Source organism: Danio aesculapii, chromosome 1 (assembly GCF_903798145.1).
Source record: "Danio aesculapii chromosome 1, fDanAes4.1, whole genome shotgun sequence".
NCBI classification, from domain to species: domain Eukaryota; kingdom Metazoa; phylum Chordata; class Actinopteri; order Cypriniformes; family Danionidae; genus Danio; species Danio aesculapii.
This window is the reverse complement of record NC_079435.1, coordinates 34,809,060-34,822,701: the sequence shown is the minus strand read 5'-3', so window position 1 is coordinate 34,822,701 and position 13,642 is coordinate 34,809,060. Positions and strand designations below refer to the sequence as shown.

The 13,642-nt window shown below is 35.0% G+C and overlaps 1 protein-coding gene across 4 annotated transcripts in view; it reads left to right on the top strand.

Moving 5' to 3' along the window:
• The window catches only part of uso1 (USO1 vesicle transport factor), a 34,277-nt gene extending 21,025 nt beyond the window's left edge, over positions 1-13,252 (top strand). For all 4 annotated transcript variants that reach the window (XM_056459224.1, XM_056459214.1, XM_056459218.1 and 1 more), the window contains 10 exons: positions 261-379; positions 1,019-1,200; positions 1,413-1,534; positions 3,144-3,282; positions 3,403-3,566; positions 5,813-5,872; positions 5,979-6,077; positions 10,101-10,196; positions 10,290-10,505; positions 12,298-13,252. In XM_056459224.1, coding sequence (XP_056315199.1) covers positions 261-379; positions 1,019-1,200; positions 1,413-1,534; positions 3,144-3,282; positions 3,403-3,566; positions 5,813-5,872; positions 5,979-6,077; positions 10,101-10,196; positions 10,290-10,505; positions 12,298-12,381 — 1,281 coding nt within the window. In that variant the 3' untranslated portion in view covers positions 12,382-13,252. The remainder of the gene's footprint in view (positions 1-260; positions 380-1,018; positions 1,201-1,412; positions 1,535-3,143; positions 3,283-3,402; positions 3,567-5,812; positions 5,873-5,978; positions 6,078-10,100; positions 10,197-10,289; positions 10,506-12,297) is intronic.
• The last annotated feature ends 390 nt before the right edge of the window (positions 13,253-13,642 follow it).

Genomic DNA, 13,642 nt, shown 5'->3' with positions numbered 1-13,642 from the left:
TTTCTATCTAAAAAGTTAATATTAATAAATGTTCTCTTTGATCCTCTTAGGGAGAACCTCCCCATTTTGTACTTTTACCCGAGCAGGTTTGAGGTACCAGATCTGTTGCTGTGACAACAACTCTCGGATGAGTTTTGAAGAACGAAACGATCCTGGATTGTGTCAAATCATCAAAACCAAATCCAGCTAATCCACATATGAAAAACAGACCCCTGTTTGTCCGAAGTTCTGTTTGTTCTGTTTCCTTAAATTCTGTTCAGCTGACAGGTCAAATCTCAGAAAACCTGGGTGAGGATGAGCGACTGGTTCAGGGTCTCTGTGCTCTGTTATTGGGGATTTGTATCTACTATAATGACAACAGTTTAGAGAACTACACTAAGTATGTTTACTTTCCTCTTTTACTTTATTACTTTTGTTTTATTTTATTATAACGCTTCCTTTTGTTGACAGAGTCTTATAACTAAGGCTGGCAGTTTATTTCAAATTAGTTGCGATCAGTCTTTTTTCTTTCCTCTTCATTTCAGTAATTAAAACGGTAATTAATAATAGTTGTGTCTTTTAAGTGTTTAATATAATGAAAAACAACCAAATAAAATAGCTGGCAGTAGAACTTTTACCTTTAAGTAATGAACATGGAGTAATAGAAAGCAGATTAAAAATATGACTCATTTGCAGAATTAGGCAAAATGTGTATTGATTCATTGTTGACTTTCTTCTGTTGAACAAAAAAGATGTTTTAAAGAAAGCTGGAAACTCATGGTATTTGTTTTTTTTGCTATGGATGCCAATGGTTACCAATTTTTAGCCTTCTTCAAAATGTACTCTTTTGCATTTAGCAGAAACTAAAAGTTTGGCACCACTTGAGAGTGAGTTAATAGTGTGTAAATGTTCATGTTTGGGTGAACTTTCCTTTGAAATATAACATAAATTCATAACTATTTAAAAATTGCTCTCCCCCATTACTTATAGTTCTACCTCACACTCTGTTTAACAAAATATCATTTTTTTCTGTTCGCAGAGAAAAGCTGAAGCAGTTGATTGAGAAGCGCATAGGAAAAGAAAACTTTGTGGAGAAACTGGCCTTTATAACGAAACACGAATTATATTCTCGGGCTGCTCAGAAACCTCAGCCAGCCTTTTCCACACCAGAACACATGCTGTTTGATCATGAATTTACCAAACTTGTCAAAGAGTTAGAAGGTAAGTGTCATATATGTATTTTTAGACCCTTGCGAAGCTGATCTTTTATGTTCAGAATGGCTAAATTAAACTCACAAAAGATAAAAAAGCACATTGGGACATTTTAAACAGCCTTAGAGACACAACACAGTGTGAAATTTGATGACTGTAACCCTTTAGGATGGGCCAGAAGCTTTCTTTTTCGTAATCTGCGGCTCTTTGATTGTTCACAGGTATGATAACAAAAGCAGTTCTAAGGTCAAGCGAAGAAGAGAAAAAGGAGGAAGAGGTTAAGAAAACACTAGAGCAACATGACAGCATTGTAACCCAATACAAAGAGTTGATCAGAGAACAGGTAAAAATGCACCAAACTATTGGATATCCTATTCACTCATTGAAAATAAAAATGAGTGTTACTGGGTGTTATTAGACATGTTTTTGACTTAATATGGTATTATATTTTAATTATTTTAATTTAAATTAAATCAAATTGATTCTCGTCCAATAAACTGTTAAAGTATGGAATATGTATAATATGGCAACCTTTGGCTGTTCATGAGGGAACATTACTTTTCACACTTTATAATTCAGTTGTGTAAAATTAATACAATTATAAAAACGTTGCTTTAGCTGAGAACATAAAAATGCTAAAGGTTTTATCGGTGCAATTAAGAATTAATCATGCTGTGTTTTTATTAAATGATTATTTCTTTGAATATTTGATTATCATCTGTACCTGCCATAAAGCTGATACACTCATGCCGAGTTCAGACTGCATGATTTTCAATGTAGTCTTGTCACAGGTGTTTCCACACTGCATGCCTATCTGGGGAAGCGTTTTGTTGTTGCTTTGTTTACACTGCAAGATGGATCGGCGACAGGGAGTTTCACACTGCATTACTTTAAAATAGGATGAATCGCCAACAGCCTTGCCCAAACGTCTCACAACCAAACACACGCGAGACTGACTTGGAAACAACGCAAGGTCATGTAGTATATCTTTTGTTATTAACTACATAATGAGAAAGACGCCTTTAGTAGAAAATGTACTCATTTTGCTCACCTTCGTTTGAAGGGCATTAGCAATTTCCCTTTTTTTTTTGACCCGGTTGTGGTATTGCTCAGATGATGCGTCAGACAGACACAGGTGCTCCTGCCAAATTTTCACTAGTTTTTCCTTCATATCTTGGGTCCACATAAACTGAAAATAAGCGCTGTTAACGTCTCCTCAACCTCCCGCTGGCCTGCAGATACTCATACTAGTGGATGCTGCTTTCTCATTGGCTGTAAGTGATCATCGATGTTATTTTCAATCAGAACACATTTCACACGGCATGATTTTATATTGCCGACAGGTCCAGATATTTAGCAAGCCAAATATCTGACAGGTGTTGGCGATTTTTATTTATTTATTTTATTATTTAATTTTTTTTCCTTCTCAGATCGCGTCTTTGATAGCTCACACTGTGGGATTGTTACGCATGTGAACGAACACCGATTTGCCTATGATTTCAAGCATTTGATGGCGATTTATCAAGACCTGTCGTCGAGTAAAAATCAGGGCTAAAATCATGCAGTCTGAACTCGGCATTAAATGTCAGTTATTAAATATTAATATTTTGCATCAGTCAATGCACTTTAAGCAAGTTATGATTTTTGAAACAACCTCTTTCAGCTTGGTGTTCAAAATTGTGCAAAATCTGACCAAGAAGAATGTGTTAAAAGACAATTACCTTGTAATGTAGCTGTAATTGCTGCCGTTAGTAACCCTAATTCATCTTAATCCAGAGAATCCATTTTTGTTTATAATTTTTGGCAGTTTTTTATATTGAAAGCAATATAGGTCTAAAGAAAAATAGTTTTCCCCTTATTAAACAATTCTTTCTCCTTCATCTTCAGGCTTTCTGGAGGAGGATTTCATAGATATGTTAAACCCCCTCTGTTTTATCCCTCTTTAATTGCAGGATTCTCAGATAAATGAGCTGAAGAAACAAGTGACCTCTCTCACATCCCAGACTGAAAATTTGGAGAGCACCATAACACAACAGCTTTCTCAGATCCAGCAGCACAAAGATCAGTACAACATCCTCAAACTTAAACTAGGTAGCGAGCAGACATCAGAAAAATATCCATTGAATTAGAAATGTTTGAGTAGAAATCCATAGTACCAAATTTTTTCAGAATCACTGTTTCATATGTTCGCTTCTCCTTCACATTGTGTAGGTAAAGATACGCAGCAGACAGGTAATCAGGCGGAGGCGGCTCATGTCAACGGCCTGCAGCCAGAAGAGCTGAGTCAGCTCCGAGAACGACTTGAGGAAATGCAAACACAAAACCAGCTATTGCAGACACAGCTGACCGAGAAGGACTCTCTAATAACCAGCCTGGTATGTGTGTGTCTATTTCCTGATATGCATTTTTATATACACTATTTATTAAATGTAAAAATAAATGGTTACATTTTTATTTATTAAATATATTAAACTTATTGTACGTAGTTTCAAATAAAATTATTACTGCACTCATTATTGCGTTTATTATTATTACCATTGATAATAATAATATTATTAATAATAATAATAATTAATATTAAAGTGATTTCTGAAGGATCATGGCTCTGAAAACTGGAGTATTGAAGCTAAAAATTCATCTTTAAAATCACTGGAACAAAAATATTAAATTAAATTATAAACTACTTTTAAACAGTTATTTTATAGTGCAATAACATTTCACAATTGTACAATGTGTACTGTATTTGTGATGAAATGAATGCAGCCTTGGTGAGCAGGACAAGCTTATTTTAAAACATTTAAAAATCCTACTGACCCCAAACTTAGTGTACATGCAAATACAGTATGTAACTCTAATACAAAACCATTTGCATTATCATTCACTGATTTAGCCTTTTTTAAATAAAATAATACAATTAAACTGTAATATTTTGACTGTAATGTTATTATTCCATTTGAAAATACTTACAAATATGTGCAATTCTTTTCCTGGCTTAGCAAAGCTGTGAATTTTTTTTTTATGATTACTCCAATGTTCGGTGTCATGATCCTTCATACATTTTTTTTGTTATGTTAATTTAGTGCCCAAGAAAACCTTCTTATGACTGTTGTCAATGATGAAAACTGCTGTGCTGTTTAGTAGTTTTGTTGAAATTAGAGGTGGGCGGTACGACCAAAATTTCACTTCAAGGTTTGAGTCATTTTATTTCACAATAGCATCTATTCCACAATATACTTTTTAAAGAGGTAGTTGATTCAGAAAATAAAAGGGTTCTGTTAAATACAATTAAATACTTCAGAAATTAAAAAGGACTTTTTCATTTTTCTTTTATTTGGACTGTTAATAATAGTTTCACAATTAGGCATGGGCTGGTATAGGATTCTGATGGTATGATAACCTTAAATAAAAATATCACGGTTTCACGGTAATGTGATTACTGCTCTAAAATATATTCTTTTTAAATGTCTGGGTAAAAAACAAAAACTTTTTTCCCTTTTGAGCACAGTATATTTTATTTTGAGAAACATTTCAAATATTTTGGAGCAGTCAGGTTAAATAATTCAAATAAATCATTGACTTCTACTGTCTTCATTTGTTTCAAAAACACTGATTTCTTTACAATTTAAAATGGCATCTTCGGATGTCTTTTCTGCAGGAGATACTGTTGTCCTAAAAAACAAAAAAATGTAAATAAAAAAATCTTACACATACCTTAGGAACGATATTGCAGAAATTTTTTTCAACCGCGGTATGCTTTGAAGACGGTTATTGTCCCATGCCTAATCACAATATTGGATTATTACAGATATTTTCATACTGTGATGCCAATATCTTTTGAATTTGTGTAGTGTTGTATAAAGAGTCAGGTTTGAAATCTTTATTTTCCTTAAGTGTTAGTTTCTCACACTAAATTTAAATCAGACTTGTGACTTTATGGTCCCAGCAAAGATTATTAGAGCAGATACTGAATTGAGCTCTTTATGACTGGTGTCACAGTAAATAAATCAATCATTATTCACATATTCTGACCAATAAATCAAAAAAGACTAAAGATTTTATGACATAACCTCATGTTATTTGTGCATTTTTCATTATTTTCCTAGTGTACTAATACTACTATTAGTTGTGTTACCAGGTGGGCATTAGGAGCTGAGGGAGGCTGTTAGTCAGCAGGGGCGCAACACATTTGACTGTTTAATCTGCTGAGGGATATTGTACACAGAGTTATTCTGTACTTAGATTTGCAGTTTTTTAGTCAGTAATCTAAATCACAGGTAAAATTTCAGATTTGTGATCTGATATTCTACGCTTAAGTGGGGGCTTCCTTTAGTCACACGAGTATCATCTTTTCCAGACTCGAACTGCATGTGAGTTAGCCATGCCCACTTATTTAAATGGATGTACACAAAATTTTTAAAAAATCTATTAAAGTCGAGAAAATAAGCGCCCTGCTCAAGAATAAAAATTAAAGAATAAAAAATTCTAAAGAGCATATTAAAATATTTTTTATGTCCCAAATGTCTTCCATCACATTTGATAAATTTACTCTGCATCCATGCTTAGTGATTATAAAGTATAAATAAAACAAGTGTTTCTTTACATTTTGATTTGTGCCCATTAGAAAGCTGAGAATGTGCCATCAGCAGAGGATTCAACATCGGAGGTCACAGAATTACGAAAGGTCAAGATCCAAACTTTTTATTATATTCCTTAAAGGCTTCATCATAACATTGTGTACCTTTTTTTTTTGAACGGAGATCATTAAAGTGTTTGATGTGTGGTTGCAGGAGGTAGAAGGGCTGAAAGCTCAGCTGCAGAGCCAGACTGCGGAGATCACACAACTGCAGAATGAAAGACAGGAGCTTCTCCGAGGAGCTGAACCCACAGTACGTGTGTTGCGCTCATTGATCTTCCCAGAAAGAACAGTCCAGTTCACTGTAGTCTCGGCCTCACATGGCCCACCCTACAGACCACCGGTGAACCATCTGGTTGTAAAATCACAAAAAGGCTGATTTATTTAGAAGCCAATGAACTTACTCTAAGAATTTATTCAAAAATGGTCATAATCAAGCACACAACAGTGTTGCACTCAGACAAGCAAATATTCTGCTCTTTCTTTTGTTTGGAACTAATTTTTAATGATTAAATGTCTACAATAGCTATGTTTCCATCCCAAAATGCGAATTACCTTTATGCGCAAAACAGTAATATCACCAGGGCTTGACATTAACACCCACCAAATGTGGGTAGATTTCAGCTCTGGTGGGTTAGACAGTCACCTCCAGTTGCCACTTTGGCTGTTTGAAAACAATTTTTAAGTTGTTGTTTTCTTAAAATAAGGGTTCGACAAGAAGGATGACCCAGTATGTGTGCAAATGTGATCTTAGAATCGAGAAGCAACGCGACTGACAAAACTAATAGTGTTCGCGCAAGCAAAAGAAAGCAGGTGTATGCCGAATTAGAGGATCATCACTTGCACTAACAGCTGATGTGATGCGTGCGACTATTTAAAAAGCGTACGTGCTCCCGTTTCCTTGCGTTTTAACTGCGCCTAGAAACGCAACTGGTGGGATCGGTTCTCCTTTAAATAGACTAAACAAAAAGTTTTGCTCATGCACCCACAGTCTTGCAGCTTTCAAGATCTCCAGATTTGTGTTTTTGTAAGCAGCACCGGTTGCTTTCGCTTTGACCATTCTTTGAACAGATTATTAATTGGCCTATTGTTAACCGTGTGGATGTGATCATCCTTTCATTATCACACACGGTATGTTTTTCACCTGCTTTCTTTTGCTTACAGTTATTTTTGTTAATATGCTTTATTTATCTTTTTTTTACAAAAAAACATTGCTTTAATGGGAATAACTCCCCATTTATGTGTAGTTAACTGGTGATCTGGAACCTTTTACTTTTACCAGGACCGATTACTGTGCATATTTTAGATACATGATAAGTTATTTTTTTTAAAGGTCAAGTTATTTATTTATTTATTATTATTTTTTAAAGAAATGTTTTGTTAAATAAAAAGTATAGTATACAGCTATATTTTGCTTGTTTTGACACATTTGGGTCTAAGCTAAGAAATAATTATTTATTTATGTTTGGAGAGATAAATTTAGTAAATCCTTAATTTTGAGCTCTGAAGAGTCATATATTGTTATACGACACTGAAACCATGACCCATTTGCTCATGCTCATTGAGCAAGCTCATACCCGACACACACAAAAAGTGAAATGAATGACGAGGCATGTGGACATAAAACAAAATCTAAATCAAGTCATTTTAGCTTATCAAAGTCAAATTTATGCATATAAAATGTATTTTCCCAACAACAAAATTGTGGCTAGTTAAAATGCAGAGTGGCTAGTAATGTAAAAAAAAAACTAGCCACAGTGGCTGGTGATCAAAAAAGTTAATGTCAAGCCCTGAATATCACAGGAAAGACATACGAATAAAGCAGTGTTTCCATCCAACGAGTCAAAGAGAACAAAAAAACATCACTTACTGATTAACTGGTGCCATATATAATATATAATATCAACAGTAAAAACTGAATTTGCTGCGAGAAGCTTCATGAATCTTTTCCTGATTTAAATAATTACTTGCGCCTCAGAAGATGATGCCAATGCGATTGAAGGCATGAGACGCGAAGCACAGACGCTCTTGATTCTGGAGGTAGTTAATATTATAGTAACACTAATACTGAAATGGTTACAGCGATTTAGAATAACCAAAACAAAACTTCTGATGTTTTATAGTGTGCTCAGTCTGCTGGTTTGTGCATTCACGCACATTTTTATAATCATATGATCTCTTATAAGAAAATCAAATTACCTTTTTTAATGCGCATACTGGAATTTTTTCAGTAAAAGTGTTTCCATCGTAGTTTATGCGCATCTTTTCTTATCGAATAAAAAGTTTATCCTACTCAGTTATGCGCATACATTTTTATTTGCGTGTTGAAAATTTATGTGCATCTTGTCGTTTCCATCAACTGTTTTTATTATAATTTTTTTTATTATGCAAATTTCCAAAATTTCGCATAAAAATAGGTGGATGGAAACGTAGCTAATGTAATGCTCTATATTAAAGGCACATTATGTCATTTTAACCTCTAGATGGCACACGTTCACAATAAACAAAGGTGAATTTTGATGACACCCTGAGTGTGTGTAATCATAGGACTTGTCGTCTTCATTACATTCTATGGGACTCTTAAAGAAATCATGTTCATATTCAAAACCTAATATCATGGTAGAATGCAGCAGATTAAGGGCTGATTTATACTTCTGCGTCGAGTGACACAGATTTAATTCAAGCAATGATGCTTTTGTTTCTCTTCTCTTTTCAAAAAAGAAAGAGAAAGGGGAAATTATTTATTATCCCAAAACTCAACCTTTTTTTACAATAAATCTGTGGCAATTTGAGACTTTGCTTGTGATCTGGCAGTCACATGAAGTTTTTGTAAATGTAGCCTGAATAGAAACTGGCAGTACTTCAAAATTTTGACCTCGCACTCATACTCGCCAAAAAAGACATAAGAAAGGTGTGCGCCATGCATTCAAAACCACATACAGCATACAATATAGCAGTGGTTGTCAATCTTCTACCACATTCTGATTTTATATTATGCACTTTGCTTATCATAAAGTGCTGCAAGTGACAGCATTCTGGATTTTGGCTTTCACTTGTACAGTGGCTCTGAAATGTCAAAACACCTCTCCAAACACTTCCTAAAGATGCGATTTTATTTTTTAACATGCAAAAATTTTCTGATAATAATTTCAGAGTCAGCGTGCAATGAATTTAAGGCTAAAAGCTGTTGAATCGATCACTTATAATTCAGTCATGTGGGAATTCAATTTATGTGGGAAAGAAGCAGCACTGTTTTATCCTACTAAAAACATTGTAAGCTTCTGTTATAATAAAATAATACCAAATAAAACGCACAACATATTAAAGCTTCTTTGGTGTTTCACAGTTCGTATAAATCTTAACCGGATATCGAGCATGTATGATGTCATTAGCATGGTCACACAGGACACGGTTTGTGTCACTAGTTAAAATAGTTAATTTCTCTGCATTTAAACGTTCTTGAAAATATTTGGCATAATGTAAGTACATAAGTTAGCAAAATATAAAAGCAGTTCCAGTGGTTTTTGGATATTTTAACATATTGTGTCTTTAATACTCAGTCTTAACCTGTTTGAACTGATGTGTAAAATCAGCATCACACAGTAATATCTGGAAAAATAGCTCAAAACTTTTGTTTGTGTGATATTACTTAAGTTTTATGCTTTCATGACTTGATTTATACTGCATTCAAACAGGTTAATCGTGCAGTGAATGTTTTCGGAATGTCTAGAGTTTTGATTGTTTTGTTTTTTTTGTAAGTAAGGAATTACAAAAATGAAAAAACATCTTGCACACCCATAGTTGGAATGTCAGCTATATGGTCCCCAATTGGCACACGAGAATTGTTCTGAATTAGAATCAGAAAGAGCTTGATTGCCAAGTATATTTACGTGTACAAGAAATCTGCTGACAAACAGTTAATTAAATAAAAAATGAAGATACTTGAAAAAAGTACAGTAAGTTAGGCAAATGTGTATATAAATAAAATAATGTGCATAATAATACAGGATATTATTAAAAGAAAATGGAGGCAGTGTATTAATTGATTAATTAATAGTGTAATGTAATTGATATTAAATTGCACAGTAGGGGAATATTTGATGATTTATATTATGAAATAAATTATACTTTTAAATATTTAAGAATAATTAATATCTAAAAATGTGTAAATCTGATTTTGTTTTATTTCTTAAAGGAATAGCTGTATAGAAAACTTGAGCCCTTGCCAAATACAAATATGAATGTGATCTGAATATGAGTATGATCTTTCTTTCAGGCTGCGGTCCCAGCAGAAGAAAGTGTCTACAAAGAGAAGATTGCAGAGCTGGAGAGCAGACTGTCTGCTCAGACCACAGAGACCCAGAAGCTCAAGGTGAACATCAATCACTTTCTTACTGATTTCTGTTGCACATTTTACCTTTTAACCACGCTTTGTTTTTTCTCTCTCCCCCTCGCTGTCTTTCAGGGTGAAGTTAAAACTCTTCTGGAGAGGAAAGAATCGATGGAGAAAGACCTTGCTTCGGCCACAAGCACATCCGCCATCTTGCAGGCAGAAAAAAACAAGTTACAGCAGGAGGTGCAGGATTCCAAAAAAGAACAAGACGATCTTCTCATGCTCCTCGCTGACCAGGACCAGAAGATTTTGAGCCTCAAACAGAGACTCAAAGATTTGGGAGAGCCGGTACATGCTTTGTGGCTCTTCAGAGCATAGTTTTACTCACTATATCAGACCCACAAGTTTTTCATGATTTTGCAATCGCTGAATCCAACACAAAATCAACAAAATCGTAATTTTTTTAGATCCTGTAAAATACTTAATTTAACCGCAAAATATTTAAATAATCTCAAAACCTCCAATCCCAAACCATATAATTAGAAGTGTGAACCTACACTGGTCTCACGGTTCGGTTCGGTTCGGTTACGATTATCATGCCATCAATTCGGTTCAGTTTGATATCTCGGTGGCTTCACAGCACAATAATTTTTGTATTAAAATTTATAAATATATTTATATTGATATATTATTTGTAGTACAATGTTGTCCTTTAAAACAGTCAGATATATAAACTGTACCTTCAAAAACTCAAGTACATGCACAAAACAACATGAGCATTTATAGCAAATAAACAAATGTAAATATCCCGCTCACTTTCTGAGCGTTGTCAAGCGAGTTCTTACACTTTCACCTTTATTTTTATTTTACACCCGTATGATTGGTCACGTGCTAAACAGAAAGTGCTGCTCTAATGCTCTAATGCAGAAAGTTGGCTCTGTCACTGTTCACTGATGAGTGACACTGATAAACGGCAGCGGCAATCACAGCTGATCCATGATGGACGCGGATGAGATCACTCGCTCTGCAGACATCCACTTGTGTCTGTATCCAGAAGTATCGCTGTAACAGCTGAGAAAAGAGAAAATTACCTCACGCCGGCAGGTCAAAGGTCCACAGTGAGAGAGAGAGAGAGAGAGAACGTTTACTTTCATTTTCATTACAGTGAAACAGGGGCTTTCCAGACTCTCCAGTAAACACACACGCAGTGAATTGTGCAGAGTTTCTGCGTTTTTAAGTAGTTACAGTGTTTTAATTACTCGTGCGCTCCTCCCTCGCCTTAGTAAGCTATGCAATATAGTGCATATGAGATAAATGACATCAGTACATAATAACCAGTTATGATCTATTACTGAACCAATACCAAATTGTCTGCGTCTGCATCACGGTGCACCAAAGAAACAATTCCTTTTGACACCTCTATATATAATCAAATTATAATTTATTAATAATTTATTTCAGTTTGCAATTAATTGTTTTACATGACTTCTAGACATTGCACACTGATGCACGTGATATATTTGAGTGTCTCTCGAAAAATGATGTCTCACCTGCGCCCTCACAATCCAAAAATTGCATGGAAGTGGGGGGGGATGGAATTGTTTTGCAAAGATGCAATTAGACATCCTGTGGTGCAAATGAATGAATAACATGGCGGAAATTTGGTGTTTTGTGCGTTTGATGCGTTTCAGACTGCAAAAGAAAGTGGGAGCAAACATCTAATGGAGCAATGGATAAGACAGAAAAGCAAGCAGGTGTTAGGGGTTCTCACTCTTATCGTATTGGACAATAGAGAGTATTAACAAGAAAGCATTGGGAGTAGAAAGAGGGGAAGGACTGGCATAGGACCGCGAGGCAGGAATCAAACTCGGGTTGCCGCAAGCACCGCAGTGCACTCGGCGACACACCAACCACCACACCACCACACCACCAGCGCCGACATATTTACATATATTTTTAATCGCAAAATTGTATGCAAATTTCTGGGAATTACTACCACAAAATCAGTAATGTTTATCATAAAAAATCACACAAAAATCTTGAAAAACTAGGGGGTCTGCTATATTCATATAATAATGCATTTTGAAAATAACCTTACTTGTATGTATTCGATTTTGATTTTATTTTGTCCTGCTTGCAGATTGAAGATGAGGACGATCTGGATTCAAGGGACCAGTTTGATGATGACGATGAAGAAGAGGAGGAGGAAGAGTGCGATGAATAATAAAATAAAGGATTTAATTATTAGTGGAAGTGAAAGACTGCTGCTAACATGTCACTTACACAAATAGAAAGAAAAGGCCTTGGACAGTAGAACTGATCTTCTGATTTTTAGAAGAATTCCATATTTCTTTCATTTCTTCAGACCTGCGTTTTAATTTTTAGAGAGAGGATTACTTTGCCAGCATGGTGAACTGGACCCGTTTCATTTCAAAGAAGTTTAAGTGTTTGTTCAGATAATAAACACAAGTGAATACTTTATTTTTGATCCACATTCCCAAAGCTTATGTCCTGGCCGCACACAATAGAAGATTCTGAAGAGATCTTTGCACTAATAATGGAGAGGAGACAATAAAGAGAAGATCCCATGGAGAAAGTTCAGTCTGCGTTTCTATACTGCTTAAAAACTGATGAGAGTGTTGTGGATGGATGGATGGATGGATGTATGGATTGTGCAAGACATGCCTTCTCTGCTCAGGTGCATAGTGAGCTCTGTCTAACATCTCATTCAAGTTATGTCTACTTCCTCTTTTGCATTAGATTGCTGCCTGGTCACACGGCTGTTAAATATTTATTGTTCTTTCAGCGGTTCCTCCATGTTTGTAGCTTTCAAAATTGTTCAGCCATCATCATCATCATCATCATCATTCTCTCAAAAGTCACAAACACATTCAACCTACGTTGTATTTAGTTGTGCTCACATCTGCCAGCTTGTTTTCCCATGTGCTGCTCTTCAACATGACACTGCTGAATGCTGGGATTGTACACCTTCAGGTTCCTCTAAAACTGGAGAGTTTTTTTGGCAAAGTTTGATTTAGCCATTGGATAATTTATGGATGAGCCTCACAATAAACTGTACCAATATTTGTCTGTGATATTTTGGTCTTAAACTTCTTTGAATTCAATAACAGTGGGTATCGTTGTTACATATACAGCCAAATCTGACAATTAACAAGAACTTCTAACCCCTAATATCCATAACATATATCATGCTTGATATTAAGTTTAAGGAATTGTACAATAAATAAATTAGGTATTTTCAAAAAAGATATACTGTATTTCTTTGAAGACACTTTCTGTATTCAACAATGTCTTATTATCTTATGAATGTCAAAACTCAATAAGAGAGCGGGACTAACAGAGCTCAAACTGCATGTGTGCATATTGTGATTCAACATTTACACACTGAAACCTGCAACAAAGTAATTGGTGGTGTGTTATTCTTAATGGCCCTTCAAAGAAAAGTTGAGGTCACTTGGGGAAAA